We start from the raw sequence: 24,190 nt of genomic DNA, 5'->3' as shown, positions 1-24,190 counted from the left end.
CTAAGTCGTCCTGGTGCCTTTATGCTCCTCCACTTGGTCAAACAGCCCATCATAAGAAGATTCGTTCAAATTCACCTCCTCAAATAGCTTCTTAAACAGTCTGGCAACCTCTTTCTCAGTGGAATCATAGTTGGTTAGAATGTTTCTTTGTTGAAGTAACTTCACATCTTTGTCACTGCTAAATAGGTTTTTCATGAAAAAAACGTAGGAGGTTATGTTTTGCACAGTATCACTTGAAAAATGCTCCAGTACGTGCAATGAGATTCCTGAAGAGACTTTCTGTGTATTAATTAATGTATTATCACAGGTGGGATTACAAGGACTCCGCTGACAAACTCTGTCCAGTAAGTTCTCCGTTCTGGCCCCCTTGATCCTAATTAATTCCTGCAGCTTGGAGTTCTGTTGCGCAACGTAAATGTTTCTGATTTTACTGGTTAATTAATTAGTGGAGTGTATGGTTGCATGCCTTCCTGTTTAAATTTCTGCTGATGGATTCGTGGATCTCTTGGAATCATGTACTTGAACAAACGGAAGGCAAGCTCGGTGAGGAAATGAGTGCATTGTTTAGGAATTGAACCACTTCATATAGTCTTAGAAGAATGAACAATGGAATTTGGTTTTCTAATAACATCCTGTTGGATCTCAAATCGAAGAGCATTCCAGGAGTGGTGAATACAGGATCATTGCGGCGTCTTAAACTCAATGTAGAGTACTTGAGGAACATTTCAAAGCTGAAACAGCCATCGACTAACATCATTTGCAGGAATTCATCAGTTGCGAAGCTGCTCTCTTCTTCACAGCATGCATGCTCTATGTTCCACCTCCTTAAGGCCGTGAGACAATCATCGAGGGATGCTTCCAGGTTTGGCCTTCGGTTGAGGAGTGCATGAACGTAGCGCCACTTGTGCTGTTCCATGGCTTCCAATCCTCGCTTGCCATGGCGGTATGGACCAATTGAAACTTTGTCAGGGATGAATGCCTTCTCGTTTGCATTGCGAAGGCTTTCCTTGACCCTGCAGATGGTGCGAAGAAGAAATGGTTTGCATTTTGCTTCTGATCGAAGTTACAAGATTGTCGCCATGCCTGATGTCAATTGAAATATGGTCTTCGTTTGGCGTCTGCCATGCAGGTGAATTGGAAATTTCCATAATCAAATAAATGAACTCTAAGCAACCTGCATTAGCAGCACTGTGAAAATGCTGAACCAGTGCTGGATCGTCTACAACTAATGAGATTATCGGTCTCTTGACAAGTAACAGGAATTTTTGTTCTTCATGTAACATTGGCTAATCACATTAAGATACTCAAAAAGAGATCTGGATCTTAGAAACAATCCAGGTTTTCAAGTTTTGGCTTAGTTTTCTTCTAAAATAAAGTTCGCTTGTTTATTCCGGTAATGACTGAGCAAACACCCTAAGATCGCAAGGTCAGCTTCTTCTTCAAAGGAGTCGGGAGTTCTCTGACAAAGTACTCCACAGCAAGGTGCATGCCCTAATACATACATATGTATTTGTAAAAGAATCCAAGATGAGTTGGTGAACGAAAGGAATAGATTATTGGGTTTGCATTCCAAATTGAAAGGCATCCTGGAAACTGTTGCCGAAAGCGTATAGCTTTATTCAAAGTAAAGGTTAACCTGATTGCCTGGGAGCAAATTCAAGAATCTAGTAGCTGTACATTGCAGAAACCTGTCCAAAAGAAGCGAGAGTTACGTGGCCATAAAAAGAGGTCTCCTTGAATTACTACTCATTATTCAGGTACTAGAAATGAAAAACTGAACAGAATAAACTAAAGAGCTCAGAAGCACTCGCTTTAGTCCCAAGAGGATCAGGCGAAAGTTATAGACCCTGTCATCACGTTGAGTTCAAATTTCTTCACTGCTCAGAAGGGATGCACCAGCCGGGATTTGATCCCGGCTCTGTATCTGCTATATATGTACCACTAGACTACAGGTTCTTCTTAAGAGTTAAGATGTTGTATTTCATCCCTGAAAATTATTAAATATAGAAACCATTTCAGTAATCGATTAGCAATTATGCATTCAGCAAGACATCCATATTGTTTTTTATTTAAAACAATTAATTTAAAATAAAAAATAAAATTTTAAAAAACTTGGAATTAAAACATTATCCCAACAGACAAGCAGTTGGATCTAATAAATGTAAAAAACCCAACAGCTCCATACTCAATGCATGCAATTTGGATCTGATAATTTTCATATAATAGATAACCACATATTCAATGCATTCAATTTGCAAAATAAAATAAAATAAATTGAGTTTCCATAATTGAGTAGAATTGTTAAAAAAAAAAAAAAATTGAGTTTCCATAATTGAGTAGAATTGTTAAAAAAAAAAAAAGCATAACAAGAACTTAAATTTTGGAATTCATTTTTTACTTTGAACGCATCGCATGATTTTAATACCAGGAAATAGATCATTATGCAAATCCCACGCACCTTGCGAAGGAGAATTCTCCGCTGGTCGAAACTTGCAATTCAACACTATCAAGGTTTTGTTTGGATTATAATAGTTGCTGTTATTTAAGATGTTTTTAAAATTATTTTTTATTTTTTAAAATTATTTTTTATATTAGTATATTAAAATAATCTAAAAACATTAAAATAAAAAAATTTAAATAAAAATTAATTTTTTTTAAAATAATTTCAAATATAAAAGCAAATAATCTCCACTTATGTCTAAGAAAACAATTTATATATTATCATAAAAAAAATCATAGGTATTACATGTGTTGGGGAGCTACGTGGCATAAATAACACTGCAACAAAAAGAAGACTACCCCTACACTCCCTCTAAATTACAACTCCAGAAAGCAAGTAAAGGAATCCAAATTCCAAAGCTTTTGATGAAGTGAATGGAAGACTGTATTTTAGCGCTTTTTTTTTCCCCTTAAGTTTTTGTTTGGTTGGTTGTTTTAATTTCATTTTAATTTTGATTATAATTCCCCAATAACTGCGGCCATTCTCAAGAAAACCAAAAAACACTCTCTTATAGCACAGCAGCAGTTCTCGACAAAAAACAAAGCATTTTGGATTCAAAATTCGATTCTTCGTCAACTAGATCTATAGATAAAAAAAACCCTAGAAGAGAGACCTTCAACTTTTAGCAACAAGAAATGGCGTTTTGGTGGCCATTGATAGTTGCTGCATCCGCTTACGCGATCTGTCGTTTCTTGTTAATGCTCATTCCTTTCAATGTGCCTTCAATCGACGTCGATGCCTCTGACGGTTACTAATTTACGCTTGATTACGTATCATTGATTGTGTCTCTGTTTATGATAGTCAGTTTATTAATTATTATTATTTTTTATTTTTTTTTGCTGTCTGTCTGTTAAAATCTGCGGCAGTCACGGAGGGCAATCAAACGCAAGAGAACAGCTTCATCTATGTCAGTTTCTTTTTTCGTTTTGAATCTTTTATTTTATCTATCTTTTGCATTTATGTGGAAATCAAAATGGCTTTTTAATTAATTAATTATTCATTTATTTGTGCATGGAATCTAATGTATGGGCTGCGATATTTCAATCTTTACTAATGCTTGCAATGTTTATATTTCTTTTTTATTTTGAATAGTTTCATTTCTTCAATTGAATTTAATCTATTGAGTTTTGATCCAGATTCCTCCGAGAGGAAGGGCACAGCAGTCGGATAAAAAGGTTCAGTGTTATGAGCCTGCGACGATGAAATACTTGGGATATTTCCCTGCATTGTCGCTTGCTGAGGTTAGAGAAGATATACACATGCTTATTATACATGCATCTAGGTATGTATGATCTTGTGAAATTTGTGGCTAAAAATACTGTTGAAATGTATGGTTGCAGGTCCATGACCGAGTGGCACAGGCGAGGAAGGCTCAGAAAATATGGGCAGAAAGCAGCTTCAAGCAAAGACGACAGTTTCTGCGGATTCTTCTCAAGTACATTATTGAACATCAAGAGCTTATATGCGAGTAAGGATGGTGGAGTCACCATTTTTATGAAACCATTATTAATGATCTTAATCATTAGCAGTTTGACACCACAGTGACATTTATTGACATTAAAATACCAGACAAGCATTTAAATGTTGCTATGCTTAAGGTCCCAGGGGACCTTGGTTTGAAACAACCCATTTCTTAGTTATTTTCTTCACTGGGAGGCTGATTGGGTTGGGGATGCAAGGCGTTCTGTGTAAATGAATTCTCTGTTTTGCATCTCATTTAGTGCTGCTCTGTTAGTTAAGGATTGGTCATGTGCTATTTTGATCAGAGTATCTTCACGTGATACTGGAAAGACAATGGTAGATGCTTCTTTAGGAGAAATAATGACAACATGTGAGAAGATCACTTGGCTTCTTTCAGAGGGTGAGAAGTGGCTAAAGCCTGAATACCGGTACCTATTACCTTCTTTTTTTCTTTTCTTTTCTTTTGTTTTTTTATATACTTCTTATCATTTTTGAATTATTTTTTATAATCTCTCTTTATTGCATAAGAAGACATGATGAATCCTTAGGGATTTGTGTAAAAATTTATTTTCCGCACTGCATTTCTGATGATTTCTTATTTAAATGGTTGGCACATATTATTTGACAGAAACATGTGACTTACAAACTTGTCGTGGCTTGAATCCAAATTTTTACCAACTTTATTTGTAAACTGTCTCGATTACTGACATAGGTTACCTTAAGTACTACACACCTTTACCAACTTTATTTGTAAACTGTCTTGATTACTGACATTGGTTACCTTAAGTACTACACACCTTTGCCCTCTTAACCTTCTAATCTTTGTAGATGTTCTGGGAGAGCAATGTTTTACAAAAAATCTAGGGTTGAGTTTCACCCTCTTGGTGTTATTGGTGCCATAGTTTCATGGAACTATCCCTTCCATAATATCTTCAATCCAATGCTGGCGGCAGTCTTTTCAGGGAATAGCATTGTGATCAAGGTACTTCATGCTGCAATGACTAAGTTATTTGGATTTGCATTTAGTGCTTTTGTTACCTATTGATGCACCTCCATCTGTAATGTCATTTATCGCATTTCAGTATTGGGATGTCATTGTTGAATGCTCTATATCCATATTACTTGTTGTTACATGTGCCCATATATTTAACCTGAGAGGTTTTCTGGGCTTTTAGTAACCACTGAGCTGACAGAGAACTATATGCTTGCAATTGCAGGTTTCAGAAAATGCAAGCTGGTCTGGATTGTTCTATTTCAGAATAATTCAAGCAGCTCTTGCTGCTGTGGGAGCTCCTGAAAATCTGGTTGATGTAATCACAGGGTATTCATTTCTGTTTAGATGTTTGCACTAAAATATGTGTAATACTTTTATTTGCCAATGATCGAAGCTATCTCGATAGGTTTGCTGAAACAGGAGAAGCACTAGTGTCATCAGTTGATAAAATCATATTTGTTGGATCACCTGGTGTGGGTAAGATGGTATGATTTTCATGGCTAACAGAATGGATTTTCTTTGGTTTTCATTTACTTTTATTGTAGCACTTCACTTCATCATATGTGATCCATACTTGATGGAATATTGGCAGATGCAGTAAGCTCTTTTCCTTTCCCTTTTGTTTTGCTGATAATTTATTCCCAACAGCAGTTTAATTTAGTAGTTTTTGCACATTTTGTGCCTTTTTTAAATCATATTTCTGCACATGCCCTGCCATGTATTATTTGTTCTAGGTAAAAAGTGAAGTAAAGCCACAACTGTGCTGCATACGTATTTTTCATTGCTTATAGACTGAAAGGTTTACTTTATTGCAGATAATGAGAAATGCTTCTGACACACTTATACCGGTAACACTTGAGCTTGGTGGAAAAGATCCATTTATTGTGTGTGAAGATGCAGACGTCTCTCATGTACAAATCCTTTGTACCTGTTCTGATTTCTGATGCATAATATGCCTGAACAATTCCTTGGCAACAACTCAATGTTCCACTTAATGTAGGTTGCACAAATTGCTGTCAGGGCTGTTCTTCAATCAAGTGGGCAGAATTGTGCTGGGGCTGAGAGGTTCTATGTTCATAGGGACATCTATTCTTCATTTGTCAGTGAAGTAACTAAAATTGTTAAATCTGTTTCAGTTGTAAGTATGTCTGTTCTGACTTGCTTTATTCATAGGTATCTGTTTTCATGATATTTGCAATTTTCTCCCTAGAATTTACCCACTGATCATTTGACTTCTGTATCCATAAAGAAAACAAACACTATATTCTTGTGTTCGATCATGTATATCTTCTTGTATCTTTGTATTTGTTGTAATTTTATTAGCAAGATTATCAAGATTTTACTCTTTTAAGAACAAACTCACAACCCAAGGATTAAAGTCATTTTTTGCTGCTTTTCTGCTACTTGTTTGCAGGGACCACCCCTCACTGGTAGGTATGATATGGGTGCAATATGCTTGCAAGAGCATTCTGATAAGCTCCAAATCCTCGTAAATGATGCCTTAGAGAAAGGAGCAGAAATTGTTGTTCGTGGAAGTTTTGGCCATCTGGGTGAAGGTGCAGTTGATCAGTTCTACCCTCCCACTGTGCTTGTAAATGTTAACCACACAATGAAACTGATGCAAGAAGAGGTAGCAGGACTCTCTTTTTTCACTCATTTTCACATTGGACATAATTTTTTAACATGGAAGGAAAATTTTGTGTTAGGATGATTTTTTGAGAATCATAAATGACACAATTTTATTGATTTGCTTTCTGCTCGACTTTAATTCTTGTGAGTATGTTATGACATCTTATAGAAAACATGGGTCAGATTCAGTAGCATTGTATGTGGAGCATGTATGTTATTTGTGTTGGTTAAACATTTATGGCTTCTTGTTTCTATTCATTGAATGCCTTCATAATCCATGAAAACTTGAATGACATGCAGACTTTTGGACCAATTATGCCAATAATGAAATTTAGTACTGATGAAGAGGCTGTCAAACTTGCAAATGACTCAAGATATGGGCTTGGCTGCGCTGTTTTTTCGGGTAGTCAGCGCCGAGCTAGAGAGATTGCTTCTCAGATACATTGTGGAGTTGCTGCAGTTAATGACTTTGCAACGACTTACATGTGTCAGGTATTTCTATTTCAAGTGCCAAGTGTATGATTCTGCATTTTGCATCAAGTAAATCCAGTGGATGTAAACTTTTTTTCTTTTTAAAATTTTGATGGAAAAACTCATACTTGAAGGTGACTGGGTGAAAAGTTGCCTTGTAGCTCACCTAGTTTTCCTAAACCAACGCTGCCATTGGATAAGTTATTCACTGAACAGATATAAAATGAAGCAATAATATTTGTTTGTGATGCTGTTTCTGCTTTTAGATGAAGTCAGAGAAAATAACATATTTTGTTTTGAAACTAAAGCATGGCTTTATGGTTTTACTACCGTTTATATTCTCTCTAGTAACTAATAAATTGAGCAGTTGATCCTTTCATATCTGTTTGTGGCATGACTCTCAGTTTATTTTTCTTCAGTCTTAGTTCTAACTGATGCCTTTTGATGTTTTCAGTCCCTGCCATTTGGTGGTGTGAAGGACAGTGGATTTGGCAGATTTGCTGGTGTGGAAGGATTGCGGGCTTGCTGTCTTGTGAAATCAGTTGTGGAAGATAGGTGGTGGCCATACATTAAAACCAAGATACCAAAGCCTATCCAGGTTGGCTTTAAAAACCCTACATTTTTCTCATTTGGTTCTGTTTTGTTTCTTGAACTAAGGGGAAGAAAGCATTAACTTGCACAATCATAATTTGCTGCCATTACTCATACCGACTCTTGCCTGTAATAGTATCCTGTTGGGGAGAACGGCTTCGAGTTCCAGCAGTCTCTTGTAGAAGTACTCTATGGCTTGAACATACAGGATAGGCTGCGAGCGCTGGTCAATGTTTTGAAGATCCTATCAGAACAAAACTCCAGCAACAGTAAGAGTAGAAATGAGTAAGGGAGATCCTTGAAGAATGGGGACTTGTTCATCTGTTTCACCAACACGGATGATCTTTTGTGAACTTGACTCCCCATTGTTCATAATTGCGAGTATCAAGAATCCTTAATCCAGAACTTCTATTTGATTTGGAAATCAAAATGCAGTTCCATCTCATTTTCATGAAGAAACTCGTTACTTTGTTATGCTAAACTTTGTTAACAAGAGAAAGCAGAAGAATTGATTCAGATCGACTCACGTAACTCGTATTTTGTTTATACTGACAAATACCAGCTCTTTCGATTCCCTTTTTTCCCTTATAAAGCAAGGGGACATGTTTCATAAACAATCCTGATTGGTGCCTTTTATGCTGCTCTGATAGGGAAAACAGTATTACGAGTTGCTTTTGCTGTCGGTAGTGTTACTTTCCTGTTTGAATCGTGGATTGGGAATAGCTGAAGGAAATTTTGTAAATCAGGTCTCAATTAAGGAACAGGCTGGATGTCAGCATTTCTGAAGTCAAAGCCCAGTCAATATGCGTCCTCAACAAAAATAACGTTGTATTTGAATTTTATTTAAAAATATATTAAAATAATCTTAAAATAGAAAAAAATAATAAATTAAAATAGAAAAATGAATATTTTTTTTTTATAAAAACAAACAGTTTATTAATAACACCAGCGTTGATGATGATGGGAGAGCAGCCGCGCTCAGCATCCGTTTTAAAGCACGGCTTCTTTCCCGCCTTTCGTCCAAAGTAGACACGTGGAAGTAGATCCTTTGGCAGCAGAAATGATGCTCTCAAAAATAAAATAATGAAAGAACAACGAATTTACCACCCTTCCGCACCTGGCTCGCAGCAATGACGTACCGTTCCATGCTCAAAGAGCCATGGAAAATGGATGTCTAACACCAACCTTGGAACAGCAAATTCGACAACAATGAATTGCAGCAAATTGATTGGCAGTTTTTTTTTTTTATATTTATCGATGTTCAAAGCAGCACCATTCTCAATCTATACATACATGCGTGGATGTAAATGGGCATACCTAGTATGTGTACTTACAAAGGAATTTGTGTTGACATCATCAAAACCTCATGAAATATTATTTTATAAAAAATATTTTTAATTAAGTTTAGTTTAAAAAAATATATATTTAATCAAAACTGTGATTAAAATTAAAATTAAAAAATAATTTAATATATTTAGTTAAAAATACTTTTGAAATTGAGATTATAAAATAATTTTAAAAAATATATATTAATATTAATGATTTTTAATTTAAATATTCTATATTTTACTATTACTATTATATCATAAAATAAATAATAATTTATATAAAATATTTTTTATTATTCCATTAAATTTTTTAAGAACCCAACAACATAGGTAAAATATAATCAGGAATAAAATTAGGATTGCGATCAAATTCTATAAATATTACATTATCAAGCAATCTCCATCTAATTTATATAGTATCATTGAATAATATTTAATAATAGTTTTTTGAATAAAACACAATTAAAAATTAAAAATATTTTTTATTTTGTTAAATTAAATCCGGTTTAATGTACTGAACCAATTCAACTGAAATAATGAGCATGCTCCACTATTCATGAAAGAAAATCTATGAAAAGTGATACATGCTTCGTTGTTTAGTTTTCCAACTCAAGAAACTTATGATCATACCACAATAAATAATACATCCTATTAATATAAGTTTGTTATTGAAATATTGTCAAACCGTTGAGTTGCTCCGGTTACTTCAAATATAAAAACAACTACACAACCAAATATACATTAAATAAAAAGACAAAATAGAAGCTTGTGTTGTATAAAATAAATCTTTGAGCATAGTTCTTATGTCAGGGATCATAGAATTCACCAGGGGATATCTGCAGCAACTCTCTGGCAGTTTGACCGACAAACCAAGCTAAACATTTTTCCAGTCTCGTCTGCAAAAGTGATTTTTAGGTGGAATATGCGCGCGACCTCAGCATCACAATTAGAGGCTGCATTCGACCTCCCCACCAGGCATCTTGTTAAAAACATGTCCACAATGAGAGCGTGAAAATCTTTGTGTTCGCATGACATTGATCACCTTGGTCAAGCTGAAATTGACAAATCCATTAACATGTTTGTTGAAAAATAAGTAAAAGGATTATTAGCACAAGAACGCATAAGCACTGTCCATTCATTCAATATGTATTGCTAATGATCGCATAAAATTTGAAATAGGTTTAGGAGATGCTTTGTCACTAAAATGCATGCCATTACCATTTTACCACCATGACATTTTGCTTCCTGTACCCCCTTCCACATTTGAGCAAGCAACTTATAGTACGATGCGATCATATCTGGGAAATCAAAGTCATGCAAACTATCTTTCTTACTTTTAAGAGAGAACGTAGATTGACTCAATCATCCAGAATCATGCAAATGATTGCATCTTGTAACCCTTCCACATTTTAGCCAGCAATTTATAGTGCGTTGCGGTCATATCTAGGAAATCAAAGTCATGCAAACCATCTTTTTTACTTTTAAGAGAAAAAATCGATTGACTGAATCACCATAGAATAGACAACGGAAAGCATATAGAAATGAAAGTAAAAGGGATTTATTCAAAAATAGCCGATCCAAGCCTGTAAAGTAAGAACCTACACAAGTCAGCTAGCTTCACTGTATAGATCAGAGAGGCAAGATAACTTGTGAAGACAAGATGAGGTCAGCAATGCAGGCAAGAAACTAAGGTTTATGAAGAAAGCCCTTGCTGGCTGCTGCATTCTCATTCCAAGTAGCTTCAAGGCTGCAAGTGAAGTAAACAATCGTTAAAAGAGATTCTTGAAAGACAACACACACCAGAATGGAATAGAAACCACAGAAATCCATCCACCTAATACACATCTGCTAATGAGTTTCAACTGAAACTAACGAAGATAAGGGACTATATTTTGAACATTCTCATCTACGATGTAGATAAAGGACGATAGTGTTCGAGCTCCAAAAATCCCCCAAAGCAAGCATACGAATCAACTAATTACCAAACACGCAACGTTTTAATTTTATATCACCATCACGTATAACAAAAGCATCGACAATAACAGCTTCCAAGACACTATTTAAAGACAAGAAATTCTTCTCATAAACAGAATCAATAATCGTAGTTTTTGCTTACTTATTTCTCCTGTGTTTCCTTTCCAACCGATTCATAATTAATTTCATGTCTATTCTTCGACAATCCACTTCTTCTTTGCTCGCTTCCACGCCTTCAAAGAAAATCAATCACTCTATAATGATTAATGAACTCTTAAATAACAAAAACTTGCAACGATATAATGATTTATTAAACGAAACCCTGATAATTTACTCAGATCCGTTTCCATTCGGATCGTAAATTTCTTCGTCTTCAATGGAAGATAAAACGGACCTGGCGTGATCGATGAATGCAAGAAACCGATCTTCTTGATTGTCTATGTCCATTAGTGAGTCTTCTCTTGAGCTATTGATGTTTAACTCGTTGATACCAGTGAAGGGTTCTTAATATTTTTAATGGGAGAAGAGCGAATTTCAGTTTTTGGGCCCAGCACTTATTTATGTCCAAAGGGAGTAGTTATTTCAAAGAATAACCTCCGAGACTTGTACTTTATACTACATAAAAAGCTCAGTGAGGGTGAAAAGAAGAAATTTCTTGTTTTGAAGTACTGGTTTGGAATTGGATATGGATGGTTTACTTAAAAGACATCGTAATCATCCAAAGAGATGCAATAATAGCATCTCAAAGGAGAGAGCTAAATAAAAAATAAAATATTAAAAATTATATTTTTAGTTTTTATTGTTTTATTTTAATGTGTGAAGCAAACAAATAGTTATTTTATCTATGTGTTATATAAAGAGTTATTTCTATATTTTTTTTGTAAAAATGATAAAAATAAATAATTATTAATCATTGATTATTTTTATAATTGTTGGCCAACTACTCATTTTCTCACTTAATTTTTTTATATTTTTATTTATAATATTTACATGAAAATTTATTATTATTGTTTAACTTTGAACTGTTATTGTTTAATTTTCAATTGTTATTGTCTGGCTTTCCAATTATTACTATTTGACTTTAAACTATTACTGTTTAGTTTTAAACTATTACTATCTGAACACTCATCAAATTTTTAACTATATTTAAAGTTTTATAACATAAAATATATCTAAATTAGTTATATAATTATATTAAAATTAATTCAACATAAAATATATTAAAATATAATTGACTTTTTTAAATAGTTTTTTACTGTTAGAATACATATAATTAAAAAGTTTATATTTATACTATTTAAAAAGCTATTTTTTTTTCATTTAACTCTTTAATATAGTATTTTTTTATTAGAGATGCTCTAACAATAATATTAAAAGTAAAAAATTCTAACCATCCAAAGAATAATAATATTATTAATAATAAAATATTTTAATATGAAAAATAATCTCATGAGTTTTCTTCTTGTTGTTCATTTTGATTTGATTTTTTGGTCCAAGGGATATGTTTCTCATAATTTTTCCTCGCAAAATATTAAATTAAAATATAACTAAACACAAGTCATAAAACACTCGTGAAATAAAGCTCACGTGTTTACGCTTATGCTATTCGTGTTAATTTCGCGTACTGTAGTCTTATGGTCACGAAAAGAGGGGGAGGTTCAAGAGAGCAGAGCGTTTCCCTATTTTTCTGAATTGTCTATTCTATCTCAGGATTGAAAACACGTGTTTAAATTTCTAAGGGAGATGAGAGGATATTCCTCATGCATGGTTTAAAACGCTACAAATGTTTTAAATGTCAAGCATGAACGAAGACGAAATGCTTGAAATCCGTGTAAAATATATCATGGCTGAAAGTGACTGCATTGTATCCAAGCATAGACAACATGATGACAAGAAGGATGCCATCTCGAAGACGATGAAATGGCATTTTCATGGTCCATATACAACCAACAGCAGTTACGTACAAACTGTCGGTAACAATAACAGAACCAGATGTGGAACATGACATGTTACACATAGAATCAACAGAACGTGTTTTCTCCTATCCAAATATTAGCCCTTTAAAACCCAAAACAAGTTGGGTCAATTCGACACCCCTCCAAAAAAATTCTAAATTAGAGAAAGATGTCTGCATGGGGACAGTTGAAACAGAAGCATGAAGAGATGATGTAGCACCCAGAAACCTTGACAGAAATGACTGAGTAAGCAGCATCTCCGAAAGCAGAAACAGCACTTGCGAAAACCATTTGATAGCACTTAAATTTCACGTTTCAGTGTCACGCCAATGATCGCTACTGGAGACTTGGGGCGATAATGTTCATCTGTGTCCACCTCTTCAATTTCCTGATGGAACATTGCAGATAAATGGTTGGTCCAATATGATACAGATGGTAGGAAGAGGAGCAAATAGATCATGAAGCAAATAGATCATGAAGCAAATGCTTTGTACCTGCACCACATCCTCACCCTTCACAGCCCGTCCAAACACCAAAATCTTGTCATTTAAATCTGGAATGGGTGCAGTTGTAATGAATAGCTCAAATCCTGTGCTGTCTATAGTTTTTGAGGTTCCAATCATAAAAGCCTCGTGCTTTGGGCTGATTATCACAATTATAAATTATCATCGCGGAAACAAGGAGCCAAATTCCATAAAACGCTAGTCATAAAATTTCAAGGCAAAAAACCTCGTAGCAAGCCTACTGTGGAGCTTTCCTTTTGTGGTCCAATCTTCAGCAGCTCCAAGCCCTTGGGAATGCCCTGCTTGAATTACATAATGCTTGATCACGTGATGGAAAGGCATCCCTTTGAAGTACCCCTTTTGACTGCAAAACCAAATTTGAAGATTTAAGAGAAAAACAATAGTAGTGAATATAGAACTAAATAAAAATGAAGAAGAAAAGAAGAGCATCATAATAACTACATAACCAAATCAGAAACTGAGCAAATAATTGGTCTTCTGCTATTAGACAAAATCACAAAAAAAAAAAAATCTAAAGCAAATAGAATGGATCTTCAGAGCAACTGTCCTTTTAAAATTCAAAAAACAGCCAAATACATTCAATGCATTCTTGTTATTGCATGTAAACCATGTTTTAGTTTAACAAAACAGTACATGTAGATCAAAGAATCCCAACATATGTTGCTGCTTACCACAAGTCAAGGAATTTGTCCACAATCATTGGAGAACCATCTTTGTACAGTTCTACTGTTATATAACCTTTTGATGTATTCAGAATCTACAGATGAACGAAAGATCACGACAAGTAAGTATAGGGGATTTCAATCACATTACAGCAATGTAAATATGGTTTTATGCAGGTGATGCAAAGGATTAGTGATAGAGCCATTAAGATAGAATCGAAGATGTTAAGAAAGGGAAGAAGTCATAAATCAGTTGCATTTCAGCAGAAACAGTGAGAAAGACATTATATGTTTTAAGACTCCAGTTAAACTTCACCAGGAGAGACTTTTCAATTCAGAGACAGGCCACTTTAATATCCAATGTCTGTTATAGTTTATGCATGGTTTATCTAATCATGCTTCAGGAAAGAAGACTGTCCATGAAACACGTATTATATTTCCCGTGTAGCTTGTTATTATACTAGTAGTCTCTAAATAACACAAGTGTGTTCACCCGGCCACTCACACCCACGCATGAATGGCTCTTCTATATAGATATTTAACTTTGCTTGTCAAACAAATACACAGATAAAATGACATCAGCACCTCAACTACAATCAACAATCACAACATAAAAATGGTAGCAAGCTAATTCAACAACTTACAGCATAACCAGGGAGATCATACTTCTTTGAATCTGCAAATGAATCGGCAGTATCCTAAGTAACATAAAATGGAATCAACTTCAAATTTACAGATTTACTTCGACAAAATAACATAATTATGATTGTATTTATCAGAGAATCCCTGAATTGCTAGATGCTAAGAAATTACCAGACAATTTTTATTAAAAAACTGATGAAGAAGAAATCCTATTATATACCTCAGAAGTTGACAGGCCACTTCCTGGTTGGTTCTTTGACCTGCAAATTATGGATTAAATCAAAAGAATCATTTCTCAACAAGATCCATGAGTAAATTCTCGTGAGAAAACTGATGACAGTTATCCACAAAACAACAGGTGCCATTAAGGGAGGGACAGCAAACCTTTGTGACCAATGTCTATATGTTGCAACTACGGACAATATAATCACCAGAACAACTAAGTTACAAAGAAATATAGTAGTGGCACTGATTCGAGCCGGCCCTTTCTTCTTTTTGCTCTGATTTAGCAATGCCTGAGGTTTTATCCTTGCCATGGAGTGTAACCTTGACTATACTACTTTCACAAACAAAATAAACCATGTCACAAGCAGTAACTGTAACATGCATTTACAAGGTAAAATGGAAACCATAGTAAGAATCTCTACAACACCACTTTCCTTTCTCGTCATTTAATTGATTAAATATATCAACTTGCATTTACACCCATAAAAAATCACTTCAATGGCAAGAACAGGTACTTCAACTAACTAAACCCGGTCGTAAAATGACTGAACAGCTAACTTTACCATCTATATCTTCTATAAGTTTTTCGTGTTTATCTAAAACATATGTTTTCCCCACCAACACATACAATTAAATAAACATCCTTTACAAGAAATACCAAACTCAAATCCATTCCACGAGAGTAAATTCCAACAATCGACGCGATGATGCACTTACCGAATGCAACATCCAATAAAAAAAAAAATGTGTCTAATACTTGTTTTGCAAGTTCAGTTAATCAGATAAAACAGTTCAAAGTGGCCATTTATCTTTTTTTGATGTTAAATAAGTGCAGAACAACAAGATTAGAAACAGCAAATTCCTCTCAAACTAACGAAAAAGGTAATTTTCAGCTCAGTAAAATAGAATTCAGAGACTAGAACTTCAGTTCAGATAGAGAATTTACCTAAAAAGTTCGGAAGAATAGAAACCCTAACATTTCAGAGACTATCAGAGCATAAAAAGTAATAATCGCACAGTACATGTAGCTTGAAGACTAGCGAGGCAGTACCTTAATTTTGACAGAGTTGGGAATTCTTAGCGTGCGACAGCCGGTGACGTTAATGACTTTTCTACAGCTTAAGGAGATAATCGAGACCTGCGAGTTGGTAGAATTTGTATTATTATAGATTATCACGCGATGGTAATTAATTAGTTAAGTTTCAAGGTCAGGTGGGTTCCACGTGAGGAGTAGATTCGAAAACTGACTGTATAGTGGGGGTGGAGCAGACGGTTATGATTGAATCAATCAAGGTGGAGTACCGGACACGTTTACAGTCATGGTGACATTTTAGAGGTGGAGGAGATGATCTAGACCGTCCGGGTTTAATATCACTTGAGCCTAGCCCAAGTATATGTGTCTATGGGCTGTAGTTTGTACCCTCTGGCCCAACTTCAAACCTCAAAGATATGGTCCTCGGATTGGAGTCTTTCTCTTAAAAGAAAACAATAGACAGAGATTTATATGGTCCTCGGATTCTGTACAGAGCCGGTTTTTGGTCATATGACTCTCCATCTACGGATTATATATAACCAGGAATGTCAATTGGCTTCTTGAATTCCTGTGCAGTTTTGAATTTTTTTTAATTTTTTAATTTAATTTTATTTTATTTTTTATCATTTTAATATGTTAATATTAAAAATATATTTTAAAAACTAAAAAATATATTATTTTAATATATTTTTAAATAAAAAATATTATAAAAAACAATTACTACTATAATCTCTAGCATCGTCTAAGCTAGGTGTGTCGCTAGGAATGATATCCTCCTTCTAGTGGAGCTTCGGGACCTAATTTTATTTAAAAAATAATAATAATGCTTGGTCTATAAAAAAATAATTTTGTTGGCATCATTTTTGTTTTACTTTCTTTGGTTATTTTTTATTATTATTTAACATGAAATATTAGACTTGTAACGCCTCGTATTTTCATATGCATTTATAGTTATTTTTCTATGATTTGGTGTGTAAAAATACGAGTAATTTTTTTTATATATATAGCTCTCATATACAAATCTTTTGAAATTTCCATCGAAATTCCAGACAGTCTCTTTTATATTGAGAGATCCTAAATTATCAACAAATATCCTATTTATACTTATAATGTCTCACATCTCATAACTCAATCACGGCCCGATCATCCTAAATTTTAATCCTGTAAACATCATCATCATCGCAACCATAACATTTATCGCATATATTAAATAACAAATATCATTAAAGAGCAATAGATAAGATAAACATATACACATGGAACATGATTATATAATTTTCATAGTTGAGTTCATCTAGTCAAGTTTAAACAATACTTATACAAATTATTACAAATTAGGTTATATAAATATATTAATATTTCAAAATATAAGGATATACTCCCTGGAACTAGATATCAAAAAGTGAACAAAAGCTAGAATCTACTCCCGTTGTGCATGCGATAAAAATTACTTGTATTTCAAAGCACCAAATTGTAGAAAAAAATTATAAATACATATGTAAGTATGGTGCATTATAACTGATATCAAAACCCGACTCACTAGTTGTCCGATAATGCTAAAGGAATCACTGGGCTCCTTGCATGAGTATGCTCATCTTGATAAGTAAGATGTGTTTTGGAGTTATATATAGCTACCAAGAATAAATCAATAAAGTTCATAAGCCAAAGCGGGTACTATTTTACTAATATAATAAAGCATTACAAAACTAATTAGAAAATAAACTTTGTATTTTATATATAATTATCTCAATTTTACAATTTCAATTATAATTTTTTTATGTTGACGTTATCATATTTATTTTTTAATGGATATTTTTTTATTCACTTACTGTAAAGTTATTATAATCTCTTCTGCATGACGCCCTGAATGATAAGACAGTACTGACATTCACATTAGGAGTGATGGAATCATGCACTTTCAAGAGAGAAGGATAAGTGGCTAGAATCAGAGGATAAAATTCAGCTCGATAGAGCATGATACTTTACAGGACGGGCTTCTTAGGAATTATGATGAACTCAAGGGAATTGATTCTACCCTAATTTTATATTGCACGTGTTTAGAAGAGAGATTCTGGAAGATGATTTTTGCTGGTGGTTCAAAATGGTCTGGTTCGTCTTTACACGATTATCCAGGTTTGGCACTTCGAGTACTAGATAAATTTTACCGGTGAGATATTGTGTCTTGGACTTGTATGGTTATTTCAAGTATAATTAGTTAGTATATTAAAATAATATTAAAAGAAAAGCTCTGTGAAAGCAAATAAAACATATATCAAAGCATGAATTTCCAATAAAATTAATTCAATGAAAAAATAATATTTAATATATACCATATATGCAATAGAAAAATAAATTGATATAAATATAATTGTGTGTGTTGAGCATATGTTAAAATATATATATATTAGATAACAAATGAAACTCGAAAATTACCCGATGCCACCTGAAAGTTATCACCATGGGATGATTAATAAATACAGATTTATTTCGGTGTCGAGGTCTTCTCTGATTATCATATAATTAGCTTCACCACTTTTTAATGCAATAATTATCTTTGATGTTCAAAAAAGATAGAACCGTAGTGGTGCGTGGAGATAACAATACTGTAAAATGAAATAGCGAAATAACAATAACTAAAAGTCAATAACAACACAAGCTAAACATTTAATGAATCAAAATTTTATTTAGAAGTTGTTTAGAATTGCGGTATAAATTATATTTTTAAAAAAATTATTTTTTATTAAAATTAAATTTTTTATATGTTTTGGATTATGTTAATTTTAAAAATAATTTCTTAAAAATTAAAAATATTATTTTAATATATAATAACATAAAAAATATTTTTAAAAGAATACAGACTAATATCTATCTAGAAGGTTGAAATATATTAATTATAAACCGATTTCTTTCCAAGCTTTAAAAACAGGTTTCTTCTTTCCGGGCTTTAAAAACAAGCTTCACGAAAAACCATAGAAAATGCAGTGAGAAATTGAAAACTTGATTTATAATAGATTGATGTTGAAAGTTTTACATCAAAACATCTAAATATTATAAATATATAAAAAAATAATATTAAATAAAAATAAATGAATTTTTATAAAACAACGTTTAGAATGCAATTTCAAAAAATAAAATAAATTTATATAATCCACTTTTATCCATATCAACAGCTTTTGGATTCCACTTTCATATAAATAAAAGAGAAGCAGTCTGTAATTTGAATACATTATCTCTCTAGTTAGATACCTCGGTGATTGATGACTAACGGGGGGACTGCTACACTAATCCACGGTATTATGAAAATATACAGGGACTAGATGTGGAGTTCCTGAACTGGAGGGACTAACCCATCAGTTCCTTAAAAGTTAAAAACCTAGCACCAAGTTATAAAATGTTATTCGAATATTTGACAGGCAGAAGAAATAACGGTGATGTATAGTGCCCCTCCCTGGCTGCCAGAGACAAACTCTCCAGTTATTCCAGAGAGAAGGAGCTCGATCGTAGGTCATCGTCTGCTTTGTGGAGCTAGATATATTCAGGGTTTTCTCTTATTCTTACTGTCGGTGGAAAGCGATATATAAAACGGCAGATAAAAAGGTAATCTTTTCTTTTCTTTTTTTACTTATTAGATATCTAAAGTATTTAGGGTTTGTTACTGGAATAGTGAGAACATCTTTAATTATTTGATGCATTTCTTGCTCTCAAGATAGCATTACATGATAAAAAATGGGGAGAGGATTAAGAAGAAGCTGTGTCCTTTTATTTTGGCCAACAAAATCCTCTCATGCTCTGTCAAATGCTTCTTCAAGTGTCAACTTTTTAGTTTGTATATATATTCAAATCACGAAAAAGACTTTTTATTGTGTTATTTGTGTGTTTTTAAATAATTCACACAGAAAGAACTTATAAAAGACCGAATCTCATTATTTAAGATTTTTTGTTTTGGAGGAGGAATTATTTACATGGTAGCAAGAATGTGAATCTTGTTAGCGAATATGGCTAAATGATGAGTTAAGTGCCGTGATGTAATGCAATACACATGCTAATTTAATACCTTTTCATCGAGATTTGGTTGAGATGGTACCGTCATGATTTCTTATGCCTTTGGACCTTTTTGTTCAGCTAATTGAAATGAAAGAATATTGTCAATCTATTACTTTGGCCAACACTACAGATCATAGCGGAATTGCCTGAATTAGTATGGAGATATGATTCTTTCTGGGCTGCTCCACCAAATGAAGAGAGTAAATTTTGAGGAGATTATTTTTTTTACGGTAATTTAAATGTGAACCATGGAGTAGAATAAGGGATGAAGTTGTAGCACAGTGCGAGTATGCAATTTGTGTGATGCTTAACGTTTCATTATCATTCTAAAAAAAAGAAAAAGAATTTTTTTTTTTTTTTTGCCATTGAGCAGTGGCTGGTACAGTTGGGAACACAAAGTAGTTTAGTTGCATATGTAGTTCTGTTTTGCTAGTAATAATCACAGAAAGCACGTGCTACTCAAGCTAGTTTTATAATTTGTCTGTGCATTGCAACAGGCTAGCAAGCCATTTTGACATACTGCTTCAACAGCTCTGGACTGGTGTGATAAAATGTTGGCTGCAACTCTGCGATCTCGGTCTCTTCATCTCTCATCTTCACTCCTGAATCATCCATGGAAACCCTTGTTGTCAGGTTCCGGTCATACTTTCTCTTCATCAGCAATTGAATCCAACAGTGACAGAAGCATACTGGACCTAAACGAGATAGAGAAGGTTCTCACTGATGTGAGAGCAGATGATGTGAAAGTTATACCAGCTAAAAAGCACGCTGAATGGGCTGATTATATGGTCATTGCCACTGGCAGGTCCACATGGCATGTCAAAAACATCGCTCAAGCCCTTATTTACAAGGCACGTTCAACTCTCTCTCTCTCTCTCTCTCTCTGGCTTCTTAGGCAGCTAAATTGAGTAATATTAGCAATTGGTATCGTTTTCCTTGTTTGATATTTGCAATTTTGCTCACGGGAAGATTTAGGGAAGGAAAAAGAAATGAACCTTTCAGCATCACATTGAATTCTTGGGCAGTGCAGGAGGGTTTGTGTTTATTGCTGTTTTGTTGTTTTGATTGATGATGGTTTCTTTGGTGTTTAAGAACAATTTGTAGTGAGATGTTTATTGATTATTCCAAGGATTGGGATTACTTTTCTTTTTTTTTCTTTTTTTCATGAGCAGGCTAAGCAAAAGCAAAAGGGAGCTCAGCGAATGACCCTCCCCAGTGTGGAAGGTCAAGAGGGAGGAAAGTGGATTGTTATTGACTCTGGTTTGTCTCCACTCTATGATGTTAGATAACTAGGCTGTTACAGAAAATCAAAAGTTAGATATGTTGGTACTTTAATGGTATAATCAGTACAGGCCCCCTTCTATTTTACTAGAAATTTGTTACACCAGCCAGCTAATAGCTTTAATTACTCGTATCGCAAAGTTGAGTTGGTTAGAGTTCCCTTGCTCGTTGCTTAAAGGGGAAAACTGGAAACGAGCTTGTTAAAGAATTTCCATCTTATCTTTTCTTATTCAGTTTCTATCTTACTCTATATGGGCATCTATTTAACGCTGATGATAACCGTACGAGCCACATGAAATTGACTTAAATTATGTTAGCATAATCGTGAAACTGATACTTAGATGAATTTTACGTTGATACTTTGATGAACTTTAGTGGTGATAATGTGGCTTATTGATTTCTAGAATCTTGCTCTTTTAGTAATTTTTCTCTCCTCAGGTAAGGTGATAGTTCATGCTCTTGACGAGAAAGCTCGAGCATACTACAATTTGGAAAGTCTTTGGACCTCAGATGCATCTAAAGAGGAACCAGATCAGGTAAAAGATAAAATCAAGGATTTTGAACTTTTCTGGTCTTCATCCAATCTGCTACACTCCAACATGCACACCCACCCACTGATACATGACGTTGTAAGTTGTGTTTTCCTCTTGATCTAGAAGATAAGAGGAATGCATCAACACAAATTGAGACTGTTAGTTAATTTTTTTTAGCTTTGTAGGAAAAATCAATGTGCATTTAAAAAAAGAGAAATCCAAGTATATTAAAGCAGTTGAGTTCCAGTCTCTTAGGCAAGTTGGTTTAAAATTTTATCCCAGTTCCAAGAGAAATGTACTCAATTTTGAGAGTCATCTTGCTATAACCGCATCTCTGTTTTTAAAATCATTTCTACCTTTCATCCATTTTGTGTCTTCTGAATCCGCTAGTGGCTTTCTGATCATTTTAATTGTGGATTTGAAGGGGAAAGAGGTTTCTAATTATTTTAATAATGAGCAGTTATGAATCTAATAACTGGTCTTGTGAGAGTTCTATAGACTTGCATATTTGTTTGTATATAATATGACCAGGTGATTTTTGGAGTGATCTATTGATTACTAGCATCCTGGTTGTACAGAAAATGGTTAGAATCCAATCTGGATCCTCATTTGGAATGGCTTTATTACTATGTCAGAGGTTTCAAAAATTTTCTTTTAAATTAAATAATGGTTGTATTAAATGGTTTGTTTTGACCCGTTCTTAATATGGCATGGGTGAAGTCGTACTTTAGCCTTTTTTCTGGATCAAAATATTCTATAACATGTGTTGAATGCTTAACCTGAATTTTCCTCAAATTAGAGGGGAAATGAAAACCTGATTTCTTTTTTTGTTTCATCTGTTTAGGACTTGGATAAAGCTTTTATCAAGATTCGTCCCAAGAGAAACAATTCTAAAAGACCAGCAAATAGAGATGCCTGAAGCATCAATAGTTGTTAGATGAGCAGCAGCTGCTGCCATTGTTGCCAATATAGTTTTCTCGTGCCAGAGTTATTTCCTCAATCAACATGTACGTGTAAACTGTATATTGTTCTCTTATGAATGATTTTCTGCAGTTTTCTTCAGAATTGTCTATATTGTCACATCATTTGCTTGGAATCTCTCTTCCATCTTTTTTTCGTACAAAAATTCCAGAAAAGGAACGAGGAATTAGTTCATAAATCACAACCTGATGATAATAGCATATGATACATTGTTCTCTTGGCTTGTATTTCTACAGAAACGGATTTATAGCAAGTTACAGGATGTTTGGCATAATTTTTCTTCTGTTTTTTTTTAATATTTTTAATTCAAAAATATAAAAGATGTTTTTGTTGATGTTTTGTTACTGAGCACAGAGCTCTTATATGTTTAATTATATAATTTTATATTTTTAAAACACATGTAGTGTTAGTTTTTAAACGTGATACAGAAAAATAAGATTATTGGACAAATAAATCAATATCTTGCACGATTTTACTATGAAGTGATATTGCCAAGGTGATAAAACAATTTAAAAAGATGCCTTTCCAAAAATTAAAAAAACAAGTCAGACAGAACACTCGGTTGGTGCCTGATCGGCCAAAAAAAAAAAAAAAACCCTTCACCTAATCTGATCGGTTGTGTGGTGGCTGCGGATACACAAAGCCGGGTGCGTAGAAATCATGATCCGACTTGATATTTTGCCATCCTACCCAGCAACTAAAATGAGTTTTAGCTTCAAGTTACCTCTGGCACGGTAGAAGAAACAATGGGATGAGAATTAAAGGTGAAAATTATGTTTGATAATACATTGTCATATGTTTTTTTAAAATGTTTTTCTACATAAAAACATCAAGTTAATTAATATATTTTATGTGCTTTTTTTTATTCTAACATTTTCAGACCAGAATCATTTAAAATAACATAAAAAAACATATCTGCTGGCTTTAGAAAAAAAAAAAAAAACCCTTCAAAATCAACTTAAAAAACATTTAAACACAATGCCAAACAATGCAATATGGGTTACAAGTGTAAAAGATGCCAAGGGGTGCAGGTTAATGATGTATAAGTTGAAAAAATGGTCAGTAATGATAAATGCTACTATATAAAAATAAATAAAATAAAGCTAAAAAAATTAGATACTACACATGCATTCATGGTCTAGATGAAAAGTGAAAGTAAAAAATAATAATAAAGCAGTATTCAGTTCAAGAAAAAGAGGGAAAGACGGAAAACCAATATATTTTATAGGGTACATAAATTTGATTATTGTTATAGTTTTGCATTATTTGAATGTTAATAATAAAAATAATTTTTTAAAAATAAAAAATATATTTTAATATATTTATAAATGATAAACAGCTTAAAAATAATTAATACCACAT

General features: G+C 33.5%; 4 protein-coding genes across 8 annotated transcripts; 2 read left to right on the top strand and 2 right to left on the bottom strand.

Moving 5' to 3' along the window:
- LOC105128139 (uncharacterized) lies at positions 1 to 1,283 on the bottom strand. The gene is made up of 3 exons (XM_011029669.1): positions 1,084 to 1,283; positions 530 to 1,013; positions 1 to 279 (listed from the first exon to the last, which is right to left on the bottom strand). The coding sequence occupies exons 1-3, from the start codon at positions 1,281 to 1,283 to the stop codon at positions 1 to 3; spliced, it is 963 nt and encodes a 320-aa protein (XP_011027971.1).
- A 1,495-nt stretch (positions 1,284 to 2,778) lies between these two features.
- Positions 2,779 to 8,162, top strand: ALDH22A1 (aldehyde dehydrogenase 22A1). The gene is made up of 14 exons (XM_011021791.1): positions 2,779 to 3,247; positions 3,367 to 3,407; positions 3,637 to 3,741; positions 3,841 to 3,968; positions 4,267 to 4,389; positions 4,790 to 4,943; positions 5,179 to 5,282; positions 5,362 to 5,440; positions 5,771 to 5,866; positions 5,956 to 6,093; positions 6,370 to 6,585; positions 6,885 to 7,076; positions 7,510 to 7,653; positions 7,783 to 8,162. Exons 1-14 carry the CDS (start codon positions 3,136 to 3,138, stop codon positions 7,933 to 7,935), a joined length of 1,785 nt encoding a protein of 594 aa, XP_011020093.1. The 5' UTR covers positions 2,779 to 3,135; the 3' UTR covers positions 7,936 to 8,162.
- A 4,603-nt stretch (positions 8,163 to 12,765) lies between these two features.
- Positions 12,766 to 16,128, bottom strand: LOC105122560 (peptidyl-prolyl cis-trans isomerase CYP21-4). Of its 4 annotated transcripts, none has more exons than XM_011021770.1 (8): positions 16,008 to 16,128; positions 15,116 to 15,287; positions 14,952 to 14,991; positions 14,734 to 14,787; positions 14,099 to 14,184; positions 13,633 to 13,770; positions 13,398 to 13,545; positions 12,766 to 13,291 (listed from the first exon to the last, which is right to left on the bottom strand). In XM_011021770.1, the coding sequence occupies exons 2-8, from the start codon at positions 15,265 to 15,267 to the stop codon at positions 13,205 to 13,207; spliced, it is 705 nt and encodes a 234-aa protein (XP_011020072.1). In that variant the 5' UTR covers positions 15,268 to 15,287; positions 16,008 to 16,128; the 3' UTR covers positions 12,766 to 13,204. The 4 variants fall into 4 exon arrangements, with proteins under 4 accessions (XP_011020072.1, XP_011020055.1, XP_011020081.1 ...); XM_011021753.1 differs by having other exon boundaries at positions 15,116 to 15,282; XM_011021779.1 differs by lacking the exon at positions 16,008 to 16,128 and adding an exon at positions 15,903 to 16,001.
- Positions 16,129 to 19,223: 3,095 nt separating this feature from the next.
- LOC105122551 (Lojap-related protein) lies at positions 19,224 to 22,943 on the top strand. 2 transcript variants are annotated; one of them, XM_011021740.1, is made up of 5 exons: positions 19,224 to 19,586; positions 20,565 to 20,884; positions 21,206 to 21,293; positions 21,753 to 21,850; positions 22,692 to 22,943. In XM_011021740.1, the coding sequence occupies exons 2-5, from the start codon at positions 20,585 to 20,587 to the stop codon at positions 22,764 to 22,766; spliced, it is 561 nt and encodes a 186-aa protein (XP_011020042.1). In that variant the 5' UTR covers positions 19,224 to 19,586; positions 20,565 to 20,584; the 3' UTR covers positions 22,767 to 22,943. The 2 variants fall into 2 exon arrangements, with proteins under 2 accessions (XP_011020042.1, XP_011020031.1); XM_011021729.1 differs by having other exon boundaries at positions 19,230 to 19,586; positions 20,531 to 20,884.
- The last annotated feature ends 1,247 nt before the right edge of the window (positions 22,944 to 24,190 follow it).

Source organism: Populus euphratica, unplaced genomic scaffold (assembly GCF_000495115.2).
Source record: "Populus euphratica unplaced genomic scaffold, PopEup_1.0 scaffold1.1, whole genome shotgun sequence".
NCBI classification, from domain to species: domain Eukaryota; kingdom Viridiplantae; phylum Streptophyta; class Magnoliopsida; order Malpighiales; family Salicaceae; genus Populus; species Populus euphratica.
This window is presented reverse-complemented; position numbering and strand designations above follow the sequence as displayed.